The following is a 16,771-nucleotide window of genomic DNA, read 5'->3' as shown; positions in this document are numbered from 1 at the left end:
ATAACGATTGCCTGTGTTCTCACTGATGTATTTACAATCAATAATATTTTGCTAAATATTAAATTTGATATAATAAATATTATTTTGTCATAATGGTGGACTCTGTGGCATAGTGGCTTTATTACTACTTCCTACCTGTTGGAAAGGCCTGGGTTCAAATCACTATTTGAACCAATTGAATACATTTTCATACAGAATGAAGTTGTCAGATAAAGCATGTAAAATTCCTCCATGAATTACTTTGTTTTTTTCTCAACCAAAACGTACAGACATGCTTGCGAGTTCATGTAATTTACATATACATACACTGCATGCACTTCTGACAGAGAATATTTGTTTCAGGAATTGATTGTCAATAACAACAAATCTTCCAGGCAAAAATTCTTCTGCATGCATTACTACCATTATTATTTTAATTTATATCCAGATTAAAGAAGGCTGAATGCTTCTTTGTGATTAAAATAGTGTGGTGGGGTATCACATTACAAATTAATAGCATTACATTTCTTTTTAAAAAAAAAAGTACTGTTTATTTGTAGCAACTCATAGCAGTAACCTCACAAGTTGAGCAGTTATTGCTTTTTCTTTCCTATTGCTCTGTTAAAACAATTGGATATAAGTGTTGTTGCCGTCGTTGTTTTGGAGGTCTTTGGTGCAACGACCACTTTAGTCACAATATGCCAATTCATATGATTTGACAGTTTTCTATAATCTTTATGTTATACATTATACCCATATAAGTGTGTGTGTTCACAGTCCAAGTTGCATATTCTGCAGGCTAAAAAACTAATAAAAACTAAATAAAAAACTAAATAATTTACAGGATGGAACTATCTTGCTCACCTAAAATCAGCTCAGTACAGTCCAGTGTAAGTCCTCCTATAGAGATAATAATCATTAATTGACAGTCTGATTTTAACTCATTTTTGAGAAATTGAATTTTTACTAATGGGATTTTTAGAACATGGATGTGAGTTAAATTATTGCTGAGTTTTCAAATGTTACACCCATGAGGTGTTTGGTTGAGAGGTGGTGGCATTATACTTCTCTTATTAGAGAAGTGCTGCTTATTTGTATTGTAGCACTCAAGTAGCTTATGATAGTCTCACATTTGATATAACTAGATTTTAATAACTTAGTAGTATTCACATTTACTAACCAACAGCAATAGAACTGGATAGTTTTTTAGGGTAAAGCAGAAAGTGTTAATTACCTAATAAACAAGTGACTCTAACAATATCCTGTAGAGTCTAATTCTGTCATGATTCACCATCTTTAAACAAATATTTAGGCATTTCACACATGTATGCATGCAAATATAGTGACATTAAATCCTGACTAGTGAATCAAATACTTAATCACTGCACTATGATCCTTGTAGAACCTTGGCCTCTTCAATGATTTTCCTCTACCTCTCTCTCTTTCCCTGGCCATTGTTCTCCATCATCTCACCATAAGTTGTTGTAGATCGTTCTCTATGTCGTCCACCCACCTCATTCTCTGTCTTCCTCAATCTTCTTCCTCCTGGTTGCCCTTCCATTGCTTTTCTTGGACATTTATTTTCCTCCATTCATATCAGCTCTTGGTTTGTCCTTATTTTCCACTCTTCCTTGACTTTTATGGAGCCAGATATTTTCCTTAATATCTTCCTTTCCCACACATTTAAATATTTTTCATCCTTCTTTTTAAGCACCCATGTTAATGGTTAACACCATTCAGTGACAAAGTAAACTTCCTGAGATCCAGTTTATTGGTTTATATTTATAACCTCCGGTGGTTATAAATTCACTTAATGGCAGATTAAGACCCACCCTCTGGGAGCCCATAGGCACTAAAATTTTAAGGTAACATCCCATGGCTGTGGGATGTTACCTCAAAATTTTGGTTTAACATTGGGGTAACATCCCAATGTTGCAGGGGACCAGGGTTTCCATAGGAAAAAGTTAATAGGTGAATAGTGCTAAACAAAATGAACTGCACCATTTAAATCAGACATCAAATTACATGTAGAGATTATTGTACTGATTACCTTATTTCAATTATTATTTTCAAAATTATTTTCTTTATTTCAATTCCTCCAGAATAAGAAAAAAACTGTATTTCTATTTATTCTTTGTTTTCACTATTATTGCTTATGTAAATCTGCCTACTTGGGTGGGTCCCTAGACTCATTCCTATTGTGTCAATAGGATAACCTGACTCTGCATCCCCTTGAGCACCTTTTAGACCTCGTTTGAATTTCTCCTTCAGATGTCTGGTTTCCAGTCTCTGCAGATCTTACCTTTGAAGTCTTTCCTCGTAGGGACTTCCTTTTTGTGCTCCTTACTAAAGTAGGTGGCTCAAGGTTACCCAGCTTTCCGTTTTGTGCTAAGACTATGGAAGATGTCTAGCAAATGCCCTGGAGCCACATGTTTTTCTCCTTGCTGTAGTCTATTTGCCCCTCTCTGGACCCATTCGAGAAGTTTGCCTTTTTTTCAGATTCACCTTTCAGACTGAAAGGTGAATCTGAAAAAAATACTACAATATTCCTAATGCATTCTCATAATTACCTGCAACCCCTCCCACCAATTTATTATTTTTCTTTGGATTATTATTCTTCAGGTTTGAGACCTTAAATTTAGTAGCATTAAATCATAATTGTTATTTTTTTGTACTAACAATATAGTAAGACTACATTATTTTGAAGTAGCATGGCCTGCAAGTTTTAACCTGCCCTGTATGTTGTCATCATTGTCATTTAAGAGAGTTAGAATACGTATTATAAAAAGAAAAAAAATTTTCAGGTTTTGTTATGTAATAGTACAATGAACACTGATAAGTGAGAAATGTATCCTGACTATGAAGAAACTTCAAAATTCTTTTTCTATAAACGCTGATATTTTATTACTCCCCACAAGAGAGATATTTATTGAGCTATTTATTGAATTAATATAACCACTTTCCTACTTTGCTGGTCAGAAACATTGAAGTGTTTTGCATTGTATCTACCTCAGACTTTTATTTAACCTCCGGTTAAAACACAGCAAGTTGTTTGTTGGTGGTTTTTATAGGTATGATAAATAAGGTTACTCACTATGAGTTTTCATAGTTATTTTAAATATTTTCTTAGGGCAATAAAAAAGGGCCTATTGGACGTTGGGATTTTGATACACAAGAGGAATACAGTGAATATATGAGCAATAAAGAAGCTTTACCAAAGTAAGTAGACACAGTAAAAAAAATTTAATTCTAGGTGAAAGATTAAAATACTTAGTGTTTAAAATAGTTAACCAAACAGACAAAAACAAATGTGTAATTGAAGGATGATGTAAATGATGATTTAGCGTTTTGTGATAGGTGAGATATGATTTTTTTTTTTTTTTTTTTTTTTGCCAAATTATGATAACAGAAGTTCTGCCCTTGGCTCACATTTTTTTTTGTTCTACAATTTGTGAATTTTTGCCTTCTTTAACATGTTTACAAGACCATAACATTTCAACACTTGCCTTGTATTAACTCCTGTTATTCTCTTGGTCTAGTATGATAGACTTTTAAATGCTTGCCTCCCTAGATAAACTATATTAATATATGACTATGCAATTCACATCTACTTTTCCACTCTAAATCATATCTCTATATATGGCATTCTGCTTTAGTTACTGTTGAGTAGGCCAGTGTGACATTGCTCAGCAGTTTTTACCTCTATTCTTTTCTAACTTTATGTATATTAACTTATATTAGTTTTGATATATACACCGGTGTTCAAAGAAAGTGCATCACCTAGGAATTTCACATTTCTAACCCTTTTTCACGATGGTATGTTACATTAATGACTAGCATCACAAATAGGAATATAAACAAAAGATATTTATTAATAGTTAAGGCAAAGCTAAGTAATATTTGACAGGTGCTCTCAAAATATTCCAAAATGAGCATTTGCAACCTTTATACAACAGTTTTGGTAAACATGACAATTATGGCTAAAATGTTATCAGAAGCCCTCAATTTGTTTCAATTTATCATTTTAAATGGAAAACAAAATGAAATGTTCACCAGGTGTAAACTAATATTTAATTGAACCGCCTCTGGCCCTGATGACAGCAGCGCACTGTCCAGGCATTGACAAGATCAATTTCTGAAGATAATCAACTGGTAGTTTATGGTTCCAAACACGAGTTATGGCTTCCTGAAGTTCACAAAGGGTCTTTGGTTTCTTTCTGGCAACTGCAAATTCCACACGATGCTAACAGTTCTCTATAGGATTCAGGTCCGGCCGGGCTGTTTCCTGGGCAGCTAAGAGTTGTAATGAACTGTTCTTCCAAACATTTTTTCACCTGTAACAAATGTAAACACATTACTGTTTAACTCTAACACAGAAAGGAAGTTAATAACTACAGAAGAGTCTACTTGGCAGGTTCAAATGGTCTATAATGGTTGGCAGCAATTTGCCTTCCAATATAGCCAGGTATCCATTGACATTTACAGAATATAAACTGCAGGTGATACAAAATGCACCCCCATATCATTTGGCTAGTAGGGAATTTCACTGTAGACAACATACAGGCTGGATGGTATTCACCACGTCTACGGCGAATCGTTTGTCTCCCATCAGAGCCATGCAGGTTGAATTTCTTCTCATCCGAGAAAATAACTGACTTCCACTGCTCGGGGGGTCCATTTGACATGCTCCTTACACCAATTAATCAGGCATTTTTCATTTTTTGTGTGAGGAGGGGTTTCTTCTTAGGACAATGGGCTACAAGTCCATTTTTGAAGAGGCGTCTTCTGACTGGTACTGCACTTGCTGCCTCTCCTGTATATTCTTCCTGTTCTCCTTTCAGCTCAGAAGAAGAAGAAGCTTTATGGTTTTTAAGGCATAAGCACTTGAAAATGCGGTCCTGTTTTGGCGTAGACTCGTTTGTGTCCAGTTCCTTTTTTCCTATCAGCAGAGCCAGTATTCTTGAGTTTAGAAAGAAATCTACTCACTGTCGACTGATTACAAGGCACTCTATAAGCAGTATGATGGGAAGAACATCCTTCCTCACTTAAAGCAACAATAGCACTCTTTCTTCATAGCATCAACTGCATGTAACTCGCCATCCTGACACAAGCAAGGAATGACTGCAACTCTTGCAGAGCATGCTTATATAGCTGAAAGTAATAGCTGATGCAATATTATGTCATTACACATGTCAATCTTATCTGATGCAATCTGTAAGAAATATTGCCATATACTTACGTTATTTGGACGATAATTACAATTTTAAGGGGTGATGCACTTTCTTTGAATACTAGTGTATATGTGTACATACGTAAACACAAACAATTTAACTCTATTTTAATAGCAAAATTTCACACTTGTATTGAATGTAATGAATTTGAAGCTTCACTGTCAGTAGTACTGTGGGATCAAGCAGACAAAAGATACTTGTTGATGTTGGATTTGAATTTCTGTAGATTATAATTTTTAGGAAGTACATACAAAGAAAGCTTTGTTCTAAACAACTGAAGTAAAAGAGATGAATGAAGAAGGAAAAAATTAGTTTGCAATTGAACTGTGAATGGATACTGGTTACTTGCTGTATATGTTTGGAAGAAAGAGTTAGAATTATAGGTTAATTTATAGATGGAAATATCTGTAGAAAAAGCATGCAGCAGAAATCATACATTCTGCAGAGCTACCAAATTTTCAGATTTAAAATACAGAATGTCTTTTTGATTTCTTTCTCCACACAATAGTTTTTCTCCATCTTTTTAGCAAAAAAAATAATAATAAAACTATATTAATTTCAAATTTTTTTAAATATTCTGTGAGATTCTGCTTATTTTTGTTAAAGAATTGGACATCAGATGTGCTAGTATATGTTGCATGATGTATGTGGAAGTTGGAATGTGGAAAACAGCATTGTTCTCCGTAACATGTGATTTCATCATTGCCTTGTTTGGTGCAAAGGTAATTAACAATGTCCTTTAGTAAGATGCCCAAGAAATGAAATGTAAATTTTTCAGAAGTCACATACACAAGATTTTCTATATATTCTAAAATCTGGAAAATATTACTTGTTTGCTTTGGGTAAAAAAAAAAAAAAAAAAAATGTATCCTCCTATGTGTTGACTACATTGGAGCAATTTACAATTCATCGTTTTGATAATGAATATAATTACTAACAGTATTGAGCTATCACACTGTTGAATCACTGTCCAGCCAGATGTGCTACTGCACTCCCGTTCTTGACCACTTTGTTATGTGTTCTTTATGTAGATGTGATATTTCAAGTGGCAGGCACTGCAATGTGGTGATATTTGTAAACAAATAAGCATAAAGACAGCATACACCGTGTAGAAAGGAATGCAAAAATATGTAGAATTGCCCAGTGATAATAATACTATTATATGTGCTGAAGGTTTATTTTCATTGTTTGCCGTAGAACAGGGGTGGGCAACCTCCAGCCTGTGGTGATTTTCAAAAAATATATAATAAACAGCAGGAAGTTTATTATACATATTTTTGAATTAATGGAATTTCTGATGTAAATTTAGAAAATAATCCACACATTGCTACGACAAATATTGATCCGGGTATCAATTCACTGATAAAAATAAACAGTATCAAATCTTTTATTAAATATTATAAAAATAAAATATTGCAATTTTTGTTGCTGGAATTGTATTTATATTTTGTTATTATAATTGTATTTTTGTCATTTTTATCTTGAATTTGTGTTTTGTTTTTCTTATTAATAAAATTAATTATATGTGCATGTATGTATAAATATTACAATAAACAACATAAAAAAACTGTTTATGACAATTTTTTCATTGCATACCAATTTAATTAAACCTAAAAATTATGAAAAGCTAAAAAAAAAAAACAATTTGGACCCACGCGTACCTCACAGACATTTTATTTGGACTGCCATTTATGAACGTTGCCCACCCCTGCCATAGAACATAATCTTGCTTTGAGATGTTCCAGTCATGCAGATACATTGTTCAGAAATATGTTTCCCAGTAGTGAAATATAAAAAAAATATAGTTTTGGAAGAACAAATTAAACAGGCATTATTGGGGAAATTGCACAGAGGTGGAAAGAAATGGTAGGAATAGTTCTGAAAAATGTGCCATTTGCAGTGCTACAGATGGAGTAGTCAAAGTGATTCCAAGCTATCGCCATTTTGGTGACTTCTCATAATAAAAAAAATCTTCAAATCAAAAGCAGCCTGTTCTCAGTACCAGCACTGGAAGGCAGCTCTACAAGATACAGAATTGGGAATCTTCTTTTGAACAATCTGAAATCATGTGGAATTCCTTTAAAAAAGTGTCTTGCATTTAGTATTGATAATGCCCCTCTTATGATAGGCCTTAAAATTGGAGTAGCAAGGATATTAAAAGAAATTGAGCGCTTGGTGGTTAATAGTCTGTCCTTATCATCTCATTAATTTGTGTGCTGAAAATGAAGCTGCTTGTCTTCCTGTGAAAGTGGATGAATATTTTATGGACATTTACTGCTATCTAGAAAGAAATACTAAAAGGAATGACAGATTTAAATTGCTTAAATTAATGCATACCGCTGAAGTAAAAACAGATTTTGAAGCATGTATGTATATGTCTTTGACTAACTAGACTGATAGAACAGTGGAAACCTCTGACAAGTGTATTAAAAGAAGTTAGAAGAGCTATGTAAACACTTTTAAGAGTTATCAAATTGAAAAGTACAAGCAATTACTATTGAGTGGCACTGACTTGTGTCCAAATCTACTAGTTCTTGATCCGAAAGAAGTTTTGAAATAAGACATTAATGAACTCCTGAAGAAAAAGAACTTCTGAATTGTTTGGTGAAAGCAATCCTAAACAAGGCAAGCAGACTGATAACTGTAGGTGTGTTATTCTGACTTGTACAGAAAATCTGTTCATATCCCTCTCTTCTGGCTTGAATAAAGCAGTTTACTGTTTCTTTTAAATACTATACCTACATTTGACAACCCAAACATAATCTTCAATTCAGCAGCATATCTCACATGTACTGGAGTCATGAACTCTCTAGATATGTTAAAGAATGTGATGTGTGTATTTGTTATATCAACAGTTTTTAAATCTTCAACTACCATTTTGGAAGTAGAACAAACTAGTTAGAATCAGAAGGATGATTCTAACTTTGTCATAGGTATTCCTACTGCCAAGGTCATGGAGGGGCTAAAACAATAGAAGATTCTGTTCTTTTGTGCAGAGATGCTAATTGAAGAATTTGTTCAAGGTAGCACAAATTTCATCAATTGACAATACATTATTTTCAAATTTGAAATTTTTGTTGGGCAGGTTTCTAGTACTTCTTGGTATTATTAAAGATAAATAAATAGATTAAATAATAGATGTTTTGCTGCATCAGTTCTTTTAGTTTTATAAGAATCTACTAGATGCTATTAGGAAAGAATTAATATACAGTGGTCCTTGGTTGGGGAACTGATAAGTGCACAAGGAAACTTAAAATATAACAAATTATCCCAAATCATTCTTGGCATTTTAACAATTCTTCAGAGCAGTGAATGTGAGAAAATATTCAGCTGAGTGAAAAAAATACAAAAACTGAGTTTAGATCTTCATCAGAAGGTGAAGCTATAGAAATGCCTGACAGCCAAGTATAAAAAGTAAGGCCATTATTACAAACAAGACTTCAACTCAGCGTTCTGAAGAGTGCAAAGTCTGCAACATTATCTTTCTTGGCGCATTATAATCAGTTGATGTCTAAATCCAAACAGAAATCTATAGACAAAATCCTAGGTAGGCTACAGTTTAAATAGCATACTGTATTAGTAAACAATCCTCTGGCTCTAAAATGTATATGTGGTCAGTAAAATTTAATTGAAGTCAAGTCTGGACTTTAAAAAATCTGCTTTTTTTCTGAAAATCTCCTGCTTACAGTCACCTGATATCCAGTTTTTCAGAAGTCAAAAGTTGGCAGTTATGTTTTTTTTTTCTGTATGATATAGAGAGTCAAGTGAATTTGTAAATTAATTAATCTCACTTTCCTCTTTTAGGCAGAATCTGAGTTTTAAAAAATTTAATGGGGGGGGAATCACCATAAAATAAATGCTTAAAAGAGGAAAGTGAGATTAATTAATGTTTTTTTCTGGTTTTGAAACAAAAGAAGTAATTTATTTTGTCAAATTAAAATTATATTGAATTGTATTTAGTACTGATTTATATAAAACAACTGCCTGTTTTTTTGCAAATTTTAAAAAATTCCTTAAACTTTTTAACAGAGCAGCATTTCAGTATGGTGTTAAAATGGCTGATGGCAGAAAGACTAGGCGTACAGGTACAGGAAAGAAAGATGAGAAAACTAAATTAGACAGAGAGTTGCAGAAAATTAACCAGGTATGTTAAATTTAAAGATATTCATTCATATAAATTTTATTTATGGTTCTAAATAACCTATAGATTATGAATAATATTTATTAAATTTTATCTTAAATTTAAATATTTTATGAATACTTTTTAATGATTTACTAATAAAATTTTTGCAGTTGATGTATAAAAGGAAAATTGCAGCTGCTGCTGAGCTAGAGGGTTATATTCCAGTTGAAATGTGAGTACACAAAAATAAATTGAATTTAAGATCACTTATATAGAGATTTTTATCTTCTCAGTTACCTTCAAGTAGGTTTGTCTTTGTATAAAGTACACCATTTAATAACCTTAGATTGGGCAAGGAATTGTTTAAAACGTTCACTTTGTAATGTCATACTTTATTTTAGCATTATAATGGACACTACCACAAATAATGCATTTTTTTTTTAAAATTACATATATTTTAAATTATTTTTTAAAATGAAAGCACCTGTTGTTTTTGCATTTTTGTATGCATGAGTCACCTTCTTTATGTAACTCTCATCCTGTACACAAAACACGTGGACAGGTGTATGGTGCATCATTGACAATGCACTATTGTCAGAATAATGCCAAGAAATAGTCTAGAATCAAGCACTTTGAATATCATTCTTTATTTTAATAATTAATGAATACATTGTATAAAAGTACATATTGATATTTAAGCAATTACTGTAGGAGTTTGTTGATCTCCCTCTTAGATGGCTAATGAAATTATGAATAACAGGGTCAAAAAAGCATATAGTACATCTTAAAAAATGGCTATAACATGGGGATTTTGACTATTTTGCAGTGAATTGTTAATTAGTGTAATGCTCTGCTCTGTACTGTAACACTACAGTAGACTACACTCTGTACTGTAGTTTTCATTTTATTTATTTCATAACTTGAGGGCTGATTTTTACATGTCTATTTCCATAAGCTTTTAATGCTTCAATAAGAATATTTCTGAGTGAATTTTTTTTTTCCTGATCATTGCTTACTTTAGAAATATATTACAATGTCCATAGACAGAGTAGTTGATTTTTTTGAAAATATTAAAAAGAAATTATTGCAACCTTTCTAAATCACTTTTCCTAAAAAACTTTCAAATAAAATGAGCAGTGTACATGAAGACAGTCATTCTTCTAACACTAAGGAAAACTATACTTTTCTTTTAGTAAAGTATAGCATTTAACTACCTTAAGAAATCAGAAAATACCCAAGGTGATTTTATGTCTTATTTGTCACAGCATTCAGTGTCACTGCAGCAAGCAACACAACAATGTGCAGGCAGCATAGCCGACCAGTTTGTTGCAGCAAACATTTTACTAGAATGCATGGATGCACATCGACTACATTAACACCAGCAGGCATGCTCAGTATAAAGTACACCAAAAGTGAAAACATGCCTGTTATTTGATTTTTTATTACCATACTCAAAAAAAAAAAAAACTTGAGGAATAACAAAATAATAAAATTAGAATGACATCAATGTCACTCTAATTTTTATTTGGTATTTTAATTTTTAAATTTAATTGGCTCTAATGCATTTTATGCAGGGGTGTACCTACTCCTCATTGCTCACTGTTAAATTTTTCAAATTAATACATACTTGGAAATTTAGAGATATTTTCAACTTTTGGAGATATTTCCAGTGAGTACTTCACCTCTAAGAAATGTTTGACTTTTCATTTTGTGTTCATGTTTATATATATATATAGTTTTCTCTATGATAAAATAGTAATAATAATTGCATAACAAATATTTGGGTTATTGAAATATTTACAGAAAAAAAAAATCTTACTTAGCAGCACAATGTATTTCACCCCCCCCCCCCCCCAACTCCTAAATAGACTTTTTTGCTGTAATAAACTGTTCACAAATTCCAAAGTTAAACTTCATATTGGGAGTAACTGATTATTTAAACATGATGTTATAATTATCAAGAACTCTTAACAGATTAACTATTTAAATACTGAGTACAAATTGCTCAGTAAAAGATACTAAACTTTACTTAAGCTGCAATTTAAAATTTTTCTTATTTTTTAGCTATTGAACCATGTCCCCATACACTTTAAGTTATTATTGATATTAGCCCTTTACTCAACCACTATACAATCCTGCTCTATTATGACAGTGTTCCAATCCAGACTCTTGATACTGTTATGAAGTCTAAAAGAAAGTAAATGAGGACGAGGATTATTTTTGAAATACTGTAGTGAATGCATGTATGCTTAAATATTAACAATTTACAATAGACTAATCCCTGTGTACATATTTTCCTGAAATTCAACCCTAAAGTGTGAATGTTAAGAAAAAGAAAATTCTTATCTGTTAAGCACCAATAAATATGCCCTCATGAAGTGACTGTCTCTTGATGTTCAAATAGGGGATGCCGGCATGGGGCACACTGGTTTCCTTAGCAAGTAAGAATTTTCTTTTTTAACATTGACTTTAGCATTTATTTCAATTTAAGTCTCAGAAAAATATATACACATGAATCTACTTTAAATTGTTAACATTTAGGCAAACATGATTTTACTATAGTATTTCAAAAACTATGCACCTCATTTACTTTGTTGGGAGTACAGGGCTAATTTCACTTATGCCACAGTTTTAAATAACTAAGTATATGAGAACATGGTTCAATACCCAATAAACTAACAAATTTAGCTCACAGCTTATGTAAATTTAGGTATCTTTTACTTAGTAATTTGTACTTAGTATTTATAGATTTTAATTGTACATTCCAATGTATGTCTTTCTCATAATTGGTATTATTTAAATTAATTATATTATATGAGCACACCAGCTACTTGTATCTTCAAAAGAAAACATGTTTTGAATTAAGTTCTAAAGTATGCTTTCCAACTTTTTTTTGATTTCCAGAAACCATGCATGTTTCACTAAAAGTTTCCTTTTCCTGTGTATTTTAGTCAAATTATTCTTTTTTCCAGTTTTCAAATTCTTTATTCCAATTTTTTCCCAAATTGAAGGCATTGAGAGTGGCATTAATCATTTTTGTGAAAATTTTTGCAGCAAAATTTAAATTTTTACTTGGATATAATTTAAATGACTATATAAGATGGGCTGTGATCAGAGGACTCAAAACCATTTTTCACATCAGCCCATTTTAAACTTTAACCTCCCTCTACTAAATACTGTAATTCCAAATTGGCATCTGCTGTAGCAGACCATCATTACAGGTAAAATAAATTATCTAACGTACTTCATAAAAATTCTTTGGCAGCTAGTGAAATGAATTAGGTTTTGCTTAAATAGCCAGAATGTCTTTAAAGCTTTGATTTTGGAAAGCTGTAGATGACGTTTAAACTGAAATTTAAAATTGAGAAATGCTCTGAGATAACTGTGAATTGACTTATGGGATGACTGAACTTCCATTGTTCCCTCCAACTAAATTTAGTTGGAGGGAATAATGGAATGGTGACTTTTCTTTTATAAATAAATATATATATATATATATATATATATAGAGAGAGAGAGAGAGAGAGAGAGAGAGAGAGAGAGAGAGAGAGAGAGAGAGAGAGAGAGAGAGTTATATTCTGGTTTAGAAGGGCTCAGAAAAAAGCTGAAGGCAGATAAATTTTCTTGCTGGTGTTTTGGTTGTTATAGGATGCCAGCTTAAAAAAATGAAGAATTGACCAAACCTTCAGGTCATCAGCATATGCAATTACCAGAAGGTCAAGTTGACACAGGAGGCATCACAGAAGAGAATGATGGAGCCACTGATCTACCTCCTAGGGGTTATGCCAGCTGAATTGGTTTTAATTTTGATATAGACCGAAAGCTGCAAGTTTGCTGTTTGGAATAAGTTACAAAAGGCTAAAATAAAAATATTGAAGTGAGAGAAGCATTAATAGAGTGGAATGCAGAGGGAACATCAAGGTAAATCACGTCTAATTGAGCATTCTCTGCTTGCATAGCTAAGCAGAGAATGCTCAATTTTCTATGTAAAGGATAAGAAATAGAATCAGGATATTAGTCCTTTAAAGAGACCTAGGAATGTGTGTTTTTTTACAGGAAAGATAAAAGTGTGCTCTCCAACTGTCAGGGAGAAATTCTCTCAAGACAGTGATGGAATATAAGTGGTTCCAATAAATATACCTACACCAATTAAAAAACTGTTTTATGTGATTTGTGAATAGCCCTCTGATTTTTCTAAAATGTTTTTTGAAGGTTATGTAATATAGCCCAAGTAATCAGGATAATTCATTATTTTTATTAGGTAATACAGTAGCTCTGATTCCTGTAGTCTCCACAGAATGGGATTTGCCAGCACTATTCTCCTAATTATATTATTCATTATTCTTATTATTATTCATTATCCTAATTATACACACTTGAAAAAAAATTGGAAAATGCAGCTTACCTGGGGATTACTAGTTGTCTATGAATATTACATTTGAATGTATTAGGTCAGACATCTCTAGAATAACAATTATTCTTTCATTTCATATATGGAAAAGGTATTAATTTTCATTCAAAATTTTCTTTACTACATAATACCCCATAATTCATCATCGGGTTTGTGTGTATGTGGTTGTAAAAAAAGTTAAGCTATCATTGCATAGCTGAAGAAACATCTTGTGTTTTGACAGGTGTGTACTTACATTACACATTTAGCTATAAATTTCTTTCAATGTTTTGTTTTGCAATAACTATTAATTAATCATTTTACATACACCCACTACATATATAGCAGAACTTCAAAAATCCAGAATATTTGGAATATTTCTCTGAGGGTAGCTAACCATACAAGGACAGAGGGGGAAATGGGCTGATGGACTTAAAAAAAAAAAAAAAAGCACAGGTGTCAAATTTATGAATTATGTTCTATTAATAATTGCCAAATACTTTTTCTTTTTTACTTATTTCCTAGAATTTGTCATTAGTATGTATTTGTAACATATAAAATCATTCATTTTGCAAAATGTTCAGTATTAATTCACAGTACAGTAGTATATTTATTTTTTAAGGTGATTTGAATGCATGCCCTTTATTTCTTAAGCAAATACGTTATCCACTGGGCCAATCCAACAGTATGGGTTAATATTTTGGTTTGGTGCTGGCAAATCCCATTCTGTGGAGACTTTAGGAATCAGAGCTCCTGTATTAACTAATAAAAATAATGAATTATCCTGAATACAGGCTATACTGCATACCTTCAAAAACCAGAATTTTCAAAAATATGAAATAGGCTATATCCATCCATGAGGATATCAGATAAATAAGGTACTCACAGAGCATATAAATGAAGGAAATAATTTTAAAATGCAGTTTATTGCATTTCATAATGATGTAATTTTCCATTAATGCGTGCCATGCATTAATTATTATTTATTTGGAAGAATGCCAATCTAGTGCATTTTGGCTGGAAGATGGATCTCTGAAAGGTTTTTTCCAGATTATGATTTTTAAAAGGTTGACAGATGGTGAAGGTTTATGTTCTTCATGATGCTTTGACAAAAATTCATATATTTGCATTATAAAATGCAAGCATCAGTCAGAAAGTAATGCCACCTCATTTTTATTAAATGCAACTTGTAGGACTCACAAAAATTGATGAAAACAGTTAATTTTCAATGGAACTCCTGCATTTCTTTATGGCTTTCTTCTAGATGGAAGAGACTTATGGAGCACGTATTCATACTCAAGTTAGTCTCTCTCACCATATTTTGGTCCTGCTGTTGTGTTTTGGGTTATTTGGTAACCATGCCAAAGTAATGCTGAATGTTAATATAATTAAACATGGGATACATTACATTATTGTGACTGACTTTCACAATTATAGTAGGTAACTGAATTTCATAGACTACATATTGCATTTTAATTTAATAAACATTCTCTAAATAACTCATTATGCTTACTAAAAAAAAAATAGTATGAATAGTTAGTATATCTTGGATAATAATATATTTTTTTTTCTTTCGTTACAGGGAGGAATCAGAATATAAACGACCAAGATATTGAATATCAGATTGTATCATATTTATAGTCACCCATATTATATTTCTTTATTCTCTATATATCGTATACATTTTTGTAAATTTATATGCAAAGATCATCTGAAGGGAACTCATTTCTAGTGAAAATGATTTCCTATATGTTTTATTGTAGTGTAAATAGTTAAATGTTATATTTGACACAATAAAACATAGCAGATTTAATCACTGTTACTTGTTGATTAAATCATTTATGTAAAACAAATACTATTGTAAAAGTAGTGTTTTGTTATTTATATATATTTGTTATATATTAGTTCATTCATGTAACAAAGGGGTTAACCTGTATTCAGTATCCCTCTTTCTTCGGTTACCTGAATTCTGCAGTTTCATTTCAGTAGTCTTATGTCTGAACCATAAAATATTTTACTTGCCATTTTATAAATTGGAAAGAATTGGTATCAATCAACTTTCTTTCAACTGCTGTCACACAATAAACAGGCATCAGAGGCTTAGAAAAGCCTAAAACATCCAATAGTTAGAGCATATGTGGGGAAGCCAGCATCTAGTACTCATATGCACTCTCCTCCTGGAACTGTGTAAGCTATGTTTTGCAATGTTGGTCTTTGTTTTAGCACTTTGCTCTATGAATTTATGGTGAGAAGGGCAGCAATACCAATAATGGCTTATTTTATTCATGAAATACTTTTAAGCAGCAGAGATCATTAAGAATTGAGTTTCTATCAAAATGGGAATGCTGTGATGTAGGGGCAAATGAAGCAGTCCATTATGTAGACAAATTACATCCAGATTATATATACAAATTGCTTTAACAGCTTAAAAAACAAATGAGAAATTTTTAATGTGTTACTATGAATTGCTAGCTAACTAGTTAATTCACAGTTCCAATGCCACTGTGTTCTGGTCATTAATTATGTTACATCTCCATTGAAATTATTTTAAAACCTCAGCAATCAACTCATGTTTGGTCGGTTTACTAGATAAAATTCCTTACTTTTTTTTTTTTTTTTTTTTTTACTGAAATGAGAGTCATTACAGGCCCATGAAGCTTTTACTCCAGAAGAGAAACCTATCTGAGGTGGCAGTAGCCATTGAAATGGCTATCTGGTTGTTGTACTGCATTACAAATGAACAGCAATTATTTGAGAGCATGTAATACATGTGTATATATACAGTAGAGCCTTATAAATCTAGCAACATTAGAATTGAACGTTGCTGAGTTTTTAAAAATTCATGATTTGTGAAACCTAATGCAGTAAGGCTCTGCTGGTAATAAAGTGCACAGATCACAACTGCTGTAAAAGGATCATGCCATGTCCTAATAGAGGGGCAAAGCAACATTGTCACTTCAGCAATTACAGTATACCTCTTTCTTGCATCAGGAAACATTCTGAACATCACTTTCTCTATGGCTTAAATAAAAAAAAAAATTAAAAAAA

General features: G+C 31.9%; 1 protein-coding gene across 1 annotated transcript in view; it reads left to right on the top strand.

Annotated features, from left to right (window-relative positions):
* Positions 1–15,394, top strand: part of beag (IC cytokine homolog beag) — a 109,746-nt gene extending 94,352 nt beyond the window's left edge. The window contains exons 18-21 of the mRNA XM_090379778.1: positions 3,110–3,198; positions 9,240–9,354; positions 9,504–9,565; positions 15,306–15,394. Of these exons, the coding sequence (XP_090235904.1) occupies positions 3,110–3,198; positions 9,240–9,354; positions 9,504–9,565; positions 15,306–15,339 (300 nt within the window). The 3' untranslated portion in view covers positions 15,340–15,394. The remainder of the gene's footprint in view (positions 1–3,109; positions 3,199–9,239; positions 9,355–9,503; positions 9,566–15,305) is intronic.
* The last annotated feature ends 1,377 nt before the right edge of the window (positions 15,395–16,771 follow it).

This window comes from Mastigoproctus giganteus, chromosome 1, assembly GCF_048544385.1.
Source record: "Mastigoproctus giganteus isolate SK-2022 chromosome 1, ASM4854438v1, whole genome shotgun sequence".
NCBI classification, from domain to species: Eukaryota; Metazoa; Arthropoda; class Arachnida; order Uropygi; family Thelyphonidae; genus Mastigoproctus; species Mastigoproctus giganteus.
This window is presented reverse-complemented; position numbering and strand designations above follow the sequence as displayed.